Source organism: Acanthochromis polyacanthus, chromosome 6 (assembly GCF_021347895.1).
Source record: "Acanthochromis polyacanthus isolate Apoly-LR-REF ecotype Palm Island chromosome 6, KAUST_Apoly_ChrSc, whole genome shotgun sequence".
In the NCBI taxonomy this organism is placed as follows: domain Eukaryota; kingdom Metazoa; phylum Chordata; class Actinopteri; family Pomacentridae; genus Acanthochromis; species Acanthochromis polyacanthus.
The window spans coordinates 32,436,288-32,449,326 of record NC_067118.1 but is presented as its reverse complement, the minus strand read 5'-3'; the positions used below and the strand labels follow the sequence as shown (position 1 = coordinate 32,449,326).

Genomic DNA, 13,039 nt, shown 5'->3' with positions numbered 1-13,039 from the left:
CAACACACTTGTCACCATTTTACAATTCAGGGGGGGGAAAGGATTTCTTGGCTTATGTGGGAATATTCGTGAACAAAAGAAAATTTGATGTGTCCACTGTGTGACAAGCCTAATTGGATTGAGCTATCAAAACTGGATCAGTAGGGCAGCGCAGCTACATTTCAGAAGGGCTCAGTGTTGATTAGGTTGAGGGTGAGGTTACGGTCACCCCCAAGGATCCCACTGAGACACGAGGATAATAGGATTCTGAGGGTGAGTCAGGAGCTCTCTGGTCCCAGTTAATATTTGTGAACCTCTCGCTCTTGTGTCCGGTAGAACAGGCACTCTGGAGCCTGGAGACAGACTGCTGGCCATCGACACGGTGCGACTGGAGAACTGCACCATGGAGGACGCCATGCACGTCCTGCAGCAGGCTGAGGACATGGTCAAACTGCGAATCCAGAAGGATGAGGACAACATAGGTACATGAATCAGTTAAATCACCAAACGTACTTACAGCCAGTATACAAATAGTGGTTGAAAGAAACTAATACATTTACTGAAGTGCTTTAATCATCATTTTTGACAGCTACAGTTACTACCCAAGAGATGAAGAAGTTGCATAAAATACATGTGATGAACTAATACAATACGCTAGATTGTCAAATATTTAACCAGTGGGTCCAAAAAGTATTTAACTTGTGACCTTTTTATAAAAATGCTGTCTAAGTGAGGCCCGACATCAAACTTTAGAGGTCTGTTGGGAATCATTTCCCCTCTATGCTTCTCAGATGGCTTAATTCAAATAACTGTTAGAGGAAAAACATGGTAAGTGTCCATTTTAGTCTACTAAAACCAAAGCAAAGATTCAAAAACTGTCACTTTGCATGACATAGCTTTATTTTTTAAACTCTTTTCTACTCTGTTAACTCTCTAAACCTCAAAACCCAAGGGGAAAGACTTTTTTTTTTCAAGTTTTCTTTTAAAAAGTTGCCAAAACTTTAAACTCTGGAGACAGGATGAATCATCAAGTTTTCAACTTTCCAAACTATTGCATGCATGCCGTTCTGTTGAAAAAATTAACCAAACTAAATGTAAAATTATGGTGGTTTTTAAAATCATTTTCCAAAAATAAATTAAACTAGCCAACTAGATTCTGTCAAAAAATGAGAGAAAAATCGGTGTTCTTTGGCACATCTAAAACACCATTCCTGACTCAGCTGAGCCCAAAAATCACATTACAAAAATTCAGTGACATTTCATCAGCTGTACTTATGCAGAGGAGAAGATACACACGTGGACAAAATTGTTGGTACCCCTCAGTTAAAGAAGGAAAAACCCACAATTCTCACTGAAATCACTTGAAACTCACAAAAGTAACAATAAATAAAAATTTATTGAAAATTAAATAATCAAAAACAGCCATTACTTTTGAATTGTTGATTAACATAATTATTTAAAAAAAACAAACTAATGAAACAGGCCTGGACAAAAATGATGGTACCTCTATAAAAGATTGAAAACTATTTGACCAGAGTGACATGATTAATTCAGGTGTGTCATTTGACATCACAGGTGTTTCCAAACTCATAATCAGCCAGTCTGCCTATTTAAAGGGAGACAGGTAGTCACCCTGCTGTTTGGTGAAAAGGTGTGTACCACACTGAACATGGACAACAGAAAGCGAAGGAGAGAATTGTCCCAGGACATCCGAAAAAAAATTATAGACAAACATCTTAAAGGTAAAGGCTATAAGACCATCTCTAAACAGCTTGAAGTTCCTGTGACAACAGTGGCTCATATTATTCAGAAGTTCAAGACCCACGGGACAGTAGCCAACCTCCCTGGACGTGGCCGCAAGAGGAAAATTGATGACAAATTGAAGAGACGGATCGTTCGAATTGTATCCAAAGAGCCCAGAGCAACCTCCAAAGAAATTAAAGGTGAACTCCAAGGCCAAGGTACATCAGTGTCAGATCGCACCATTCGTCGTTGTTTGAGCCAAAGTGGACTTCATGGGAGACGACCAAGGAGGACACCACTGCTGAAAAAAACTCATAAAAAAGCCAGACTGGAATTTGCAAAAATGCATGTTGACAAGCCACAAAGCTTCTGGGAGAATGTCCTTTGGACAGATGAGACCAAACTGGAGCTTTATGGTAAGGCACATCAACTCTATGTTCATAGACTCAAAAACCAAGCATACGAAGAAAAGAACACTGTCCCTACGGTGAAACATGGAGGAGGCTCAGTAATGTTTTGGGGCTGCTTTGCTGCATCTGGCACAGGGTGTCTTGAAAGTGTGCAAGGTACGATGAAATCTGAAGACTATCAAGGCATTCTGGAGAGAAATGTGCTGCCTAGTGTCAGAAAGCTTGGTCTCAGTCGCAGGTCATGGGTCTTCCAACAGGACAACGATCCAAAACACACAGCCAAAAACACCCAAGAATGGCTGAGAGAAAAGCGTCGGACTATTCTAAAGTGGCCTTCTATGAGCCCAGATCTGAATCCCATTGAACATATGTGGAAGGAGCTGAAACATGCCATTTGGAGAAGACACCCATCAAACCTGAGACAACTGGAGCTGTTTGCTCATGAGGAGTGGGCCAAAATACCTGTTGACAGCTGCAGAACGCTCATTGACAAATACAGAAATCGTTTAATTGCAGTGATTGCCTCAAAAGGTTGTGCAACAAAATATTAAGTTATGGGTACCATCATTTTTGTCCAGGCCTGTTTCATTAGTTTGTTTTTTTAAATAATTATGTTAATCAACAATTCAAAAGTGATGGCTGATTTTGATTATTTAATTTTCAATAAATTTTTATTTATTGTTACTTTTGTGAGTTTCAAGTGATTTCAGTGAGAATTGTGGGTTTTTCCTTCTTTAACTGAGGGGTACCAACAATTTTGTCCACGTGTGTAAGTGTTCCACTTTTCTTTTTTTTTTTTTTTAATTATTGTGAAATGAGCAAGGAAGTTCACTTGTTTTTCTCTTTTATGATTTATGGCAACATAATTGTGACATACTGCACAGAATGCATTTTCCAGTCCTCTCTGCTTCTAGCTATAGTTTCCCTGTTTCCATAGAGGAGCTGGACTTTATATTACAGTGAGGAAGAATGTCACAAGTGCAAAAATGCTCACAAACTACTTGGAGTTGGCCTTTAATCATCTCATCAGACCTCAAATGTATCATGTAGCCATTTGGAAAGGGCCCTATGGTTTGGGATTCTGCTCGTATACTTGTCAGAAAATAGTGACTCATGTCTGTCACGGGTTTGCAGAATCTATATTGACATATTTTAATATTTTGTTTTGCCACCCAGCAGTCTTACCTCCAAAGACTTGAAATTTAGTATTAGAAAAAGTAAAGAAAGAATTCCCATTTCATATGGCAAGTGAAAATTTGGCTTTTTTTTTTTTTTTTTTGCTTGAGAAACGACTAAGCAGTCTGTGATCAGAATGATGAGCTTATTCATACTTTTTTATTATTACCAAATTACCCTTCTGTTTCAGCTCAACCTAACTGTGTATAAATTAACCTACTATCTCAACCCTGACCTGCTACAGCAGTGAAACGCTGCTGTTGTATCCGTATGAATGATCTAATGTTACACATTTTTATCAGATTATTTTAGATCTTTACGGACTTCATAATAACTGTTCTCATCTTGATTTCCACTGTTTCTGTGTGTGCTGCAGATGAGTTGGAGATGTCTGGCTCCATAATCTACACAGTTGAGCTGAAGCGGTACAACGGGCCGCTGGGCATCACAATTTCAGGCACAGAGGAGCCCTTTGACCCCATCGTCATTTCTGGCCTCACAAAGAAAGGTCTGGCTGAGAGGTAAGAGAAGTGAGGAATGTCAGGCCGAGGGTTAAGGCAGCTATTTGGCAACATATAAAGCTGAACCCAGTTACGGTCTCTAGTGGCCCTTTGGAAACCATAAAAATGAGAGAGAGAGAGAGACAGTAAACAATGGCTGTCTCGTCTTTTTCTCTAACAAAAATCCTCTTTGTGTCTGTCTCGGTCACAGCACTGGCAGCCTGACAGGTTTGCTGGCCTGCCTTGGTGGTACTGTCTGGTATACTCTGATATCTGTGTCTCCTCTGCCCTGACCTTAACCCTGCAGGACCGGAGCCATCCACATAGGAGACCGAGTCCTGGCCATCAACGGGGTCAGCCTGAAGGGAAAGCCACTGAGCGAAGCCATCCATCTCCTGCAGATGGCCGGGGAGTCGGTCACCCTCAAGATCAAGAAACAAGCTGATCGTACATATTTAGTTTTTCCTATTTTCCAATCTTTTTCATAGTGGCACGTTTGATTTTTAAATGCAAAACTGAGGCAAAAAGAAAACAAAAAAGGTACAAGAAGAGAAATAGAAATGTAAGAGAGTTACATTAACCTTTATTTTTCTGTTTGTGATAAATAGGGCAGTTTTCACCCCAAATGCTTTTGTGTAGAGTTTCAGGCTGTAGGTAATTCCATTCACTTATTTTGTTTGTCCTTACCTCCGTGGGAGGAACATTCCTGCAGAGTAAACATCCAGTTCTACATTCCCTCAGAGATTTACTGATTATATTCTGAGATTTTAAAAAAAGAGAAAAAGACAGGATGGGCGGATCTAAAAAAAAAAAATCACATTTAAGAGCAATTTCTCTTCAGCTTTCTGTGATTTGCCTGAAACTTTCATACCATAAAATATGGATATCCTAAACAATATTTCTGAAATTTTAGCTTGAGTATTTAAAGTATGTTGCAAGACTTTGTTTGTTTGATGACACATTTTCAGCTTCTTTTATTTTCTTTGCACATTGAAATTTGAGGCACTCTTTGAATGACAGTATCTCAAGAACTATTAAAGATAAAAGCCTGAAATTTTCAGTTATTTCTCATCATGCCATTATTCTGAATGCAATATGGGACAAGTAATCAATAGCATGATTAGAAAAAACTGACAAATTCATGCTTTTAGCTTTAATAGTTCTTGAGACGGGGGGAAATATTATCTTGCGACATACTTGATGTATTGATCTAAATTTTCAGATACCATTTTGAATACCTATAGTTTATTGTAAAGTTTCAGTTAGACGGTTAAGCAGAAGGCCCCTGATAATTTCAGATAGAATCACCATGCATAGAAGGCAACATAGGAAGGAAAAGAGACAAAACACGATTATAAATAAAGCCAAGTGCCTGTGCAAGGAATGTGTGGCGATGTTGGCTATTTTCAAAATAAAATACAATTTCTTCCTTCTTTAGTGCTAATTTGACTCACTTTTTTTTGTTCCCAGAGTCTGACGGTCGGCATCTGGACAGAGAGGTTGGGTTTTTAAGTGACACGGAGGATGAACTGACAGACTCTCAGAAGACCAGTAAACACTCTGAGGTTTACTCTGCCAATGTTCCCAGTGTAGACTCTGCCATGAGCTCCTGGGACAGCTCAGGGTTTGATGCCGGCTACGGTAGCCAAGGTGAAGGCCACTGTTTACATGCTGCCTGCAGAATCACTTGTTTACGGTCTCTCATTTAGTAAAATCAATGGGATTTCCTTTTTTTTTTTTTTTTTACTACTTTATTTAGGGGCATATCTTCATAAAGCATCCGATATACTGCTCAATCCAAATGAATGGCGGCGCCCAAAGCACCGGAGCCAAACCAGTTCCAGTTCTGCAGGCCTCGTCCACCACGCAACGCTGTATGACGGGAGATTTACTGAAGATGAGTGGGACAAAATACCTGGGTAAGTGCCACAGCCTGGTCTCTATTCCAGAAAGCCTTTAGCATTCAACTAGTGGAACCATTCATAACTCGGAACAAAGTCCGCTCACTGTTCAGGTTTTCCTTCACTGTGAAGCTTCCTGTCATCCAGAAAGCTGTCGGTTATCTGAAATGTTTACTGCACATTGTTGTGATACTCCATGTAAAACCAACCAGTATGAGGCTTTAATAAAGAATCATTTCATGCTTCTCATGTTGTGATTAGAATGTTATCATAGTTACTGTATTACACTGCAGAATGTGGGAATATTTGAGTGGGAGTGATTGTAGTGCAGCCTTGAAGATTTTAAACTGGACTGAGTGTACTTTGAAAGGGAGGTTTTGAATACAGTGTATAGATTTTTTCCCCCAATGTGTTTGTGTTTTATTACAGCTGAAATATGCTGTTTAACCAAGATTTCTATGTAAAATGAACCTTTAAAAGTTGATGCTCGGGTTCCTTTTCAATATCAAATCACCAAAATTCTTTGGACAACCAATGAAACTCCTCTCCATTTTTGTCAATTTTGTCGCCTACAATTTGTACCGGTCAGGATACCACTAAAAAAGCAAGTTAAATCTGTAATATACAGTAGTCCCATCGCTTGACAATCTGTTGTAGAAATGATATCATAGTTTTTGCTTCTTTCATCTGCTTTCTGGAACAGATTTCTGCAGTTTTCTTCTTGTAAACATCCTGTATGTCAGTGCAGCTGTAAGATGTTTAAATTTCTGTTTCTTTATTTAGTATTCTATGTATCAGCAGATTTTTCTGTGATTTATTTTTGTTTAGTTCCCCCTTCTTTGTGTTCATTGACAAAAGCAACTCGCACTCTTTAAATTATTTTTCTTGTCATTTTGTGTTGTGTTTTCACGTTTTGTGCTTTTCCAAACTGTCCTTTTCTCTTCTTTCTCAGGTATTCTCTCTCTCATCTGCTTTACTAAATGCCCACGAGCTCTTTGGTGTTTCACATCTTTTTCTGTCACCCCTTTTCCACATACAAAAAAAAAGATTTCCCCAGAAAAAGGGCCCAAGGATACATCAGCCTTATCTGTCTCTTCTTCACACTTGACTTCTTTTTTCCTGAACTTTTGTGTCACATGCTTTCATTTTCCTGCCTTTTTTTTTTCTTTTTTGGGATGGCGACTTTACTTTCGCACATCTGAACTCTTAGAAGGCTTTAATCTAGCGGACTCCGCAGCGTTCGAGCTGAAAATTTATGGTAAAACCCTCATTGTGGTCCTGAGCGATTTTCAAAGGGACTCTCCAGCTTTTGCGGCCCAAAAACTGCATTTCCCATGCTGCTTTTGTACGCAGCACCGGCCTCCAGACTGCAGGGCTGCTCTCATGTTCTGGTTCCTGCATTGTCATAGATTCGTCAGCCCCCCTCGTTGCCATGGCACCCTGAACCCGGAAGACAGCTTCTGGTCCCAGGCTCTGCAGGACCTCGAGACCTGCGGCCAGTCAGAGATTCTCAGGGAGCTGGAGGTAGGATCGCCTGTCATCTCCATCCCCCTCCTTCTCCTCCTGCTTTGTCCTACTCATAAACTCAAACTGGTGTCAGCCTAAATGAACATGCCAGATGAAGCATTATGATAATCACCAGTGTGTAATCTGTTATTAAATCTGACAAGACGAGCCTGAGCACCTGCTGCCACACTGACTGAGGAAGGCTTTTGCACAATGCCTTGGCCTCTAATCTGTGTGCTGTGAGAAAATGTTAGTGTGTTCAAAAGGGAAGTGTTTTTTTTTTTTTTTTTTTTTTATTACATGATGCCATCATAATCTACTTTTGTTTTCCTCTTGCAGGCATCCATGACAGGTAGTGCTCTTAGTCTGTACCTAGAGGAGACCACGACCAATGAAGACTCAATGTTTCACTCTGAAATTAGTCCCATTAAGAGGGAGGGAATTCGCAGTGAGACTAAAAGCAAAAGCAGCCTGAACATGTCGACTGGAGCCAGAGACGTACCGTCCAGGGTCAAAGGGGAACCCTCTGACATCTTGTCCCCTACAGCCCTGGCACTGCACAAGGTGATTTTAAGAAATGTAATTTTTCTTAAAAATCAATAAATAAAATCCAAGCTTTACAACACACCTGATGTTTAGGGACATAAACATGAAGATGAACACCATGACCCAAAGTCCTGACTTGCTGCATTTTCCAGAACTTTCAACCACATGTCAGCAGGTTACATTAATACATTAATACAGCTTTTATTTTTTGATAAAATTAGTCATTTTTGGCAATGTTTCTGCTCACCCTGTCCAGCTCTGGCCTCTTTCATCTGTTTTTTCCCTTATTGGATCCCAAAAAAGTGTTACGGCACCGATCATTTTAAAAACATGCAGGTATAGCATATTTCAAATGATGCACCCCTTTTCACAACTTAATGACAAGAATGACGCTGTTTAAAGTAACGGTTTAAAACCAGAAAAACCTACAATACAAGAACTGCCTCACACTATTATCCACCTTCATGTACACTAGTTGTATTTATTGTTAAAAACTTCATTTTTTCCTATATTAAAATCAGCGGAATTTGCACAAGACTTTGATTCATTTTAAACATGCTTTTCACACACTTATCTATAGCTGTACATAGTGGAAGATTCATTTCTTGTTTAAATGCATGTTGTGTAAGCACAAAACCAGAGTGGCTTACTTGGCCATTAAAAATGATTACGACTAACGATTAAACAGAAAGTAAAATAACTCTGTTCTAAAACATAACCGTAGAATTTCACAAAGTAAGTTTATTGGCCACATTTGGCCTATGTTTCTTTTCTTCTTACCAGGCACCATTGCTAGCAATGAGAAGTAAACGTTCAATAATTAAAGTAACTGAAGTCCACCTTAAGCACAAAGTGTTACTCCCTTAATCTCATTACTTCTGTGCCTTGTGCTCATATATATACCATACGTACCCACTAAATATTTTATAGGTAAGCTACTATGCAAGTCTCTTGTAATTTGCAAGCTGTAATCTCAGACTGTGCCCAAACATTTCAGCAGAAATGTGATCAGCTGCACTCAGTGAACACAGAACAAACAGCAGCAGCGTCCTGTGGGAATGTACCCGCTGTGAAGCTGTACCTGCGTGCCTCCTTCGCTTGACTCGCTGCTCCTGTCGGTAAACTGTAACTGGACCCAGTGGATACCTGGCCAGTCAGGACTTGCAGTGGATTTGCACTCATTATACAACAGTACCTGAGCTGCCGTGACCCCACACCGCACCTGTATACTCCCTGAGCTGTGTCAGCTGGGTTCTGACTGACGACAACAGAGCAGCCCTGCAGTGTTTTGACTTGACACAACGTAGATGATATCATGGAAAGTAATCCCTATTTTCCACCTTTAAAGCTGTTTGGTTATGGTCAAACCTGCTTTTTTTTTTTTTTTTATGGGGAACATACAAATCCAAAGAGAGAGAAGTGACACTGAGACACGTGGCTGTTATTACTGCAACTGTTGAGTGTTTATACAGAGAGGGGACACAATAAAAAGACAAAGTAAGAAGACCTCTGTACAGTGCAGAACCAGGCTAGAGATTTATCTCCCTCTACACCGGGATAATGGAAATCTGGTTCAAGTACAGACACGAGACTGATATTGATCTTTTCTAAGGATTTAATCGCAAGAACCAAAATATTCGACTGTTGTACTTTGCACCTTCTTGGAATGAACAGGTTTTTAGATAGAAATATCCAAAAATCCACATGTAAAATAGCCACCACTAAACCAGTAAATACATTTTAGTTCTGAAAAATCACTCTAGAGGAGCTTTGTCAGGTCTGAGAAAATAACCTCTCATGACGTCTTGAGTGTTATCTTTACTGTTCCTTTTGTAGAGAACCTGTTACAAACTAGTAATGTGGAGATATTTTTTTCGTTATTCTTTTATCCACTAAATTGCTGGACTAGGCTCTAACTGTCAACTGAGACTCCAAATGTTATGTGTTTAATCTATGCAACTCTAATTTCCCTGTGTTTGCAGGTGACTATCAGGAAGGACCTTGAGAGCCGTGACTTTGGTTTCAGTGTATCAGATGGGCTCCTGGAAAAAGGGGTCTATGTGAACATGATCCGACCAGAGAGTCCAGCTGATCGGGCGGGGTTAAAACCTTTTGATCGCATTCTTCAGGTACTGTTTGAATTTTAAGACATTTTTAAATACATAGTCTGGCATTTTGGGAAATATGCATGTTCTTTTTTTGATCCAGGAGTTGGATCAAAAGACTGATTCCTCTCTGACAGTATAACACTGTTAGCTTAGCATTAAGCTATAAACAAGATGATACGGCTAACCTGACTCTTTTCAAAGATAACAAAACTCAACAGCTAGTGTCTCATAAGCTTACTAATTAATTATGAACATGTCTATGCATTAAATGAGAGGCTAAAGGTAGCAGGTGCTTAGCATTAAAATTAGAAGCAGGCAAGGTGACAAAGCCTATATCCTACAGAATAGCAATTTGAATCCCTTTACAGTTAAAATGACTCAAGGACATACAAAAACAAAAATTAAACCAATAAAGCAATCAGAATAATTAAGTACAAATAAAATAAAACTAAATATAATGGGAAAGATTCTACAAGCAGGAATATAAAATTTGAATAAATGTATTAACAAAATCAGAGCCATAACAGATTTGAATCAAGTCACGAGGCGACAAAGGTCGATTTTAAGTTTTTTATTAGTTACTTCTCCGACAACCTGCTGTGACAGTTTGAGGCCACGAGCTTTTAATGCTGTTCATTGTTCTGCTCCTGCTAAAAATAACAATTATATGAGCCTCTTGCCAATAAGCAAATTTCCCAAAATGTGAAACTATTCCTCTACAATAAAGCAAAGTGCACTGAATGATAATTAAATTAGTTGTGATCTTCCAGGTGAACCGCATGAGGACCAGGGACTTGGACTGTTGTCTAACAGTGCCTCTAATTATGGAGGCCGGAGACAGCCTGGACTTGGTCATTAGCAGGAATCCACTGGCAGCCGGTGATACGGAGCTGCCCAACAACTGTGACGACCCCTCAAACTCACTGTTCTGCTTTTCCAACCACAGGACCAACAGCATCGCCCTGTGACCACTAAGAGAGACGCCAACTGTTGAAAAGCTGCAGCGCGAAGACCTCACACTGACACACACACACGTCACACATGGTTAAGTTTGTCACATTGTACCTCTCAGACAGACCTTCACACTCATGTTCAGCACGCAGAGCATCCACAGAAACAGCCGCACTCTCTCCGCCTGAAAGCATCTTGCACTCACAAAAGCTACAAGTGCATGTGTTCGCCATTGCCAGTTTTAGTCACTGTGTTCACATGATGTAGTTCAGGGGAGGTTCTGGCTTTGGGGCAGACCTCCCTCTACTCCCCCCTCCCCCCCAATCCCTTCCCTCTCCACAGGCAAAGCCACATGCGGCGTTATATAACGGTGGGAGTCATAGCTTCTGATGGGGCCAGGATGTCAACACACACACGCCTCAGCTCCGGAGAGGATCAAATGCTGCTCACATTCGCCGCATAAATTTACTATCTTTTGCTTTAATCGGCTTTGTGTTCTCGCCAAAGGAACGTTAACCCACTTTTCTTTTTCTTGCTCAGAGGGGACCCACATGCGTATAAAACACTCACACAGACGCACCGGGTGTTAGTGGACTCGCGGTTCAAGGCACGTTGCACCTATTTGAGTAATTTCAGACACGACTTGGCTCACTGCCTTCGTTTCCAGTCTCTCCTCCACACTGCCTGCCCCAGAGAGGGGACAGCGCCTCCAAACAGACAGAAAGCTCTCCGATACTTGCCAAGTGTCATTAATTATATTTTAAAGCCTCTTATATCGTAATACCACGAATGCTTCTGAAGACACTCTACCCTTTCTGTTTTAAAGTGGGTGTCCACTGATGGAATGATAATGTTTGAATAGTTCCAGAGAGACTTCAGTGTTCATGATGCTTTTTTTTTTCTTTTTGTTCTGACACACGTTTACAAAGATCATTTTCAGTTTCACATTTGGTGCATGTTTTCTTTTATTTTGCACATCTCCCTTTCACATTTTCACTTTCACACTAATGAGCCCCTCTTTGTATGTGGCTTTGCACCAGATTGACTTGTGGTCTGTCACTAGTGCTCCCTTAAGTGAATCACAGATTTCTGAAGCACAACATGAAAGGCCTTTCAGTTTTCAGTGGTGAATGATTTCACTTCACAACTGACTCAGTTGGTGACTGGTTAATTCCTCTCTGCAGTAGCTGTTTCCCCTAAAAATGTGTATAAGCATGTTAAGCATGCATAGGGTTTGTCCTCAGCGAGTAGCTCTTCTGTATATTTAAAAAAAGAAAATATTGGCGTCTGTTTGCTTCAACAGGATCTTTGTGAGAGTGCTACCTTTTTTTTTTTTTTTAATCACAAACTGGTGTTTTTATAAAGCTTTTGTGCAGGAAATGTGGGATGCTAATCTATCTGAACCTCTGGAAAAAAAGTTTTCATTTCATGTGGTGGCTGATGTGAACACATTGAGATAGCTGCTTATAGAGCAGCCTTAGACTGATTCATCCTTGGGACAACAACTTTCTGATTTCAGATGTCTTCTGTTAATGTCATGTTGTATACAGAGGCCTATTTTTAAGGTTTTATATTAATTTATTGCATATCACTTTTAGTTTACTGTAATATGTCATGGTATGCAGTGCTTTATTTTATTTACTGTTCATGCACATGAAGTGTAGTATCTTCATTTAAGTTGTGATACTGAATGTGACTGCATTTTATTTTTTTTTAGTTTATTTCCACCACCTCCTCCCTGAATATGCCAGGAGTCGTTCTAAAGAACTTGAAAGATTTAATGGATATTATTTTATTTTTGTTATTTAATTTATTATGAAGTAAGAAATGTATTTCTTTTTATGGAAATAAAGTTATGAGACAGTAGTTGGTTTAGCCCTGGTGGATGTTGTTTAATTTTACTTTGGCCCATCATTTAGCGTTGGGTGGTTTAAGTAAGGCATTGGTGATCTCCAGAGGATGAGTCCTGCTGACTGTCCATCCAATGAAATCTCCACTGGTGCCAAACAAGATTCACATTTTTGGTTATTAGTAAAACATTTACAATATTAAATGGGTTGCCATGAAATCTTGCACACATGTTCCAAGAACTCATGAAAACTGTAGTGATCCCTTCTGCTTTAAAACTGTCATCAGATATTTAAAGGTCCTATACTATGCAATTTTCAGCAAATTATGTAAAATCTCACGTCACCAGAATGAACATTTCCATTTTCCAG

At 39.8% G+C, this 13,039-nt stretch overlaps 1 protein-coding gene across 6 annotated transcripts in view; it reads left to right on the top strand.

Moving 5' to 3' along the window:
• The window catches only part of grip2a (glutamate receptor interacting protein 2a), a 43,194-nt gene extending 30,508 nt beyond the window's left edge, over positions 1–12,686 (top strand). For 5 of the 6 annotated variants that reach the window (XM_022201596.2, XM_022201597.2, XM_022201595.2 and 2 more), the window contains exons 16-24: positions 316–461; positions 3,685–3,829; positions 4,116–4,255; positions 5,279–5,458; positions 5,568–5,727; positions 7,119–7,233; positions 7,555–7,779; positions 9,744–9,890; positions 10,640–12,686. In XM_022201596.2, coding sequence (XP_022057288.2) covers positions 316–461; positions 3,685–3,829; positions 4,116–4,255; positions 5,279–5,458; positions 5,568–5,727; positions 7,119–7,233; positions 7,555–7,779; positions 9,744–9,890; positions 10,640–10,837 — 1,456 coding nt within the window. In that variant the 3' untranslated portion in view covers positions 10,838–12,686. Of the gene's footprint in view, positions 1–315; positions 462–3,684; positions 3,830–4,115; positions 4,256–5,278; positions 5,459–5,567; positions 5,728–6,661; positions 7,234–7,554; positions 7,780–9,743; positions 9,891–10,639 lie in introns of those variants that run through there. The other variant, XM_022201600.2, reaches the window with a different exon arrangement.
• The last annotated feature ends 353 nt before the right edge of the window (positions 12,687–13,039 follow it).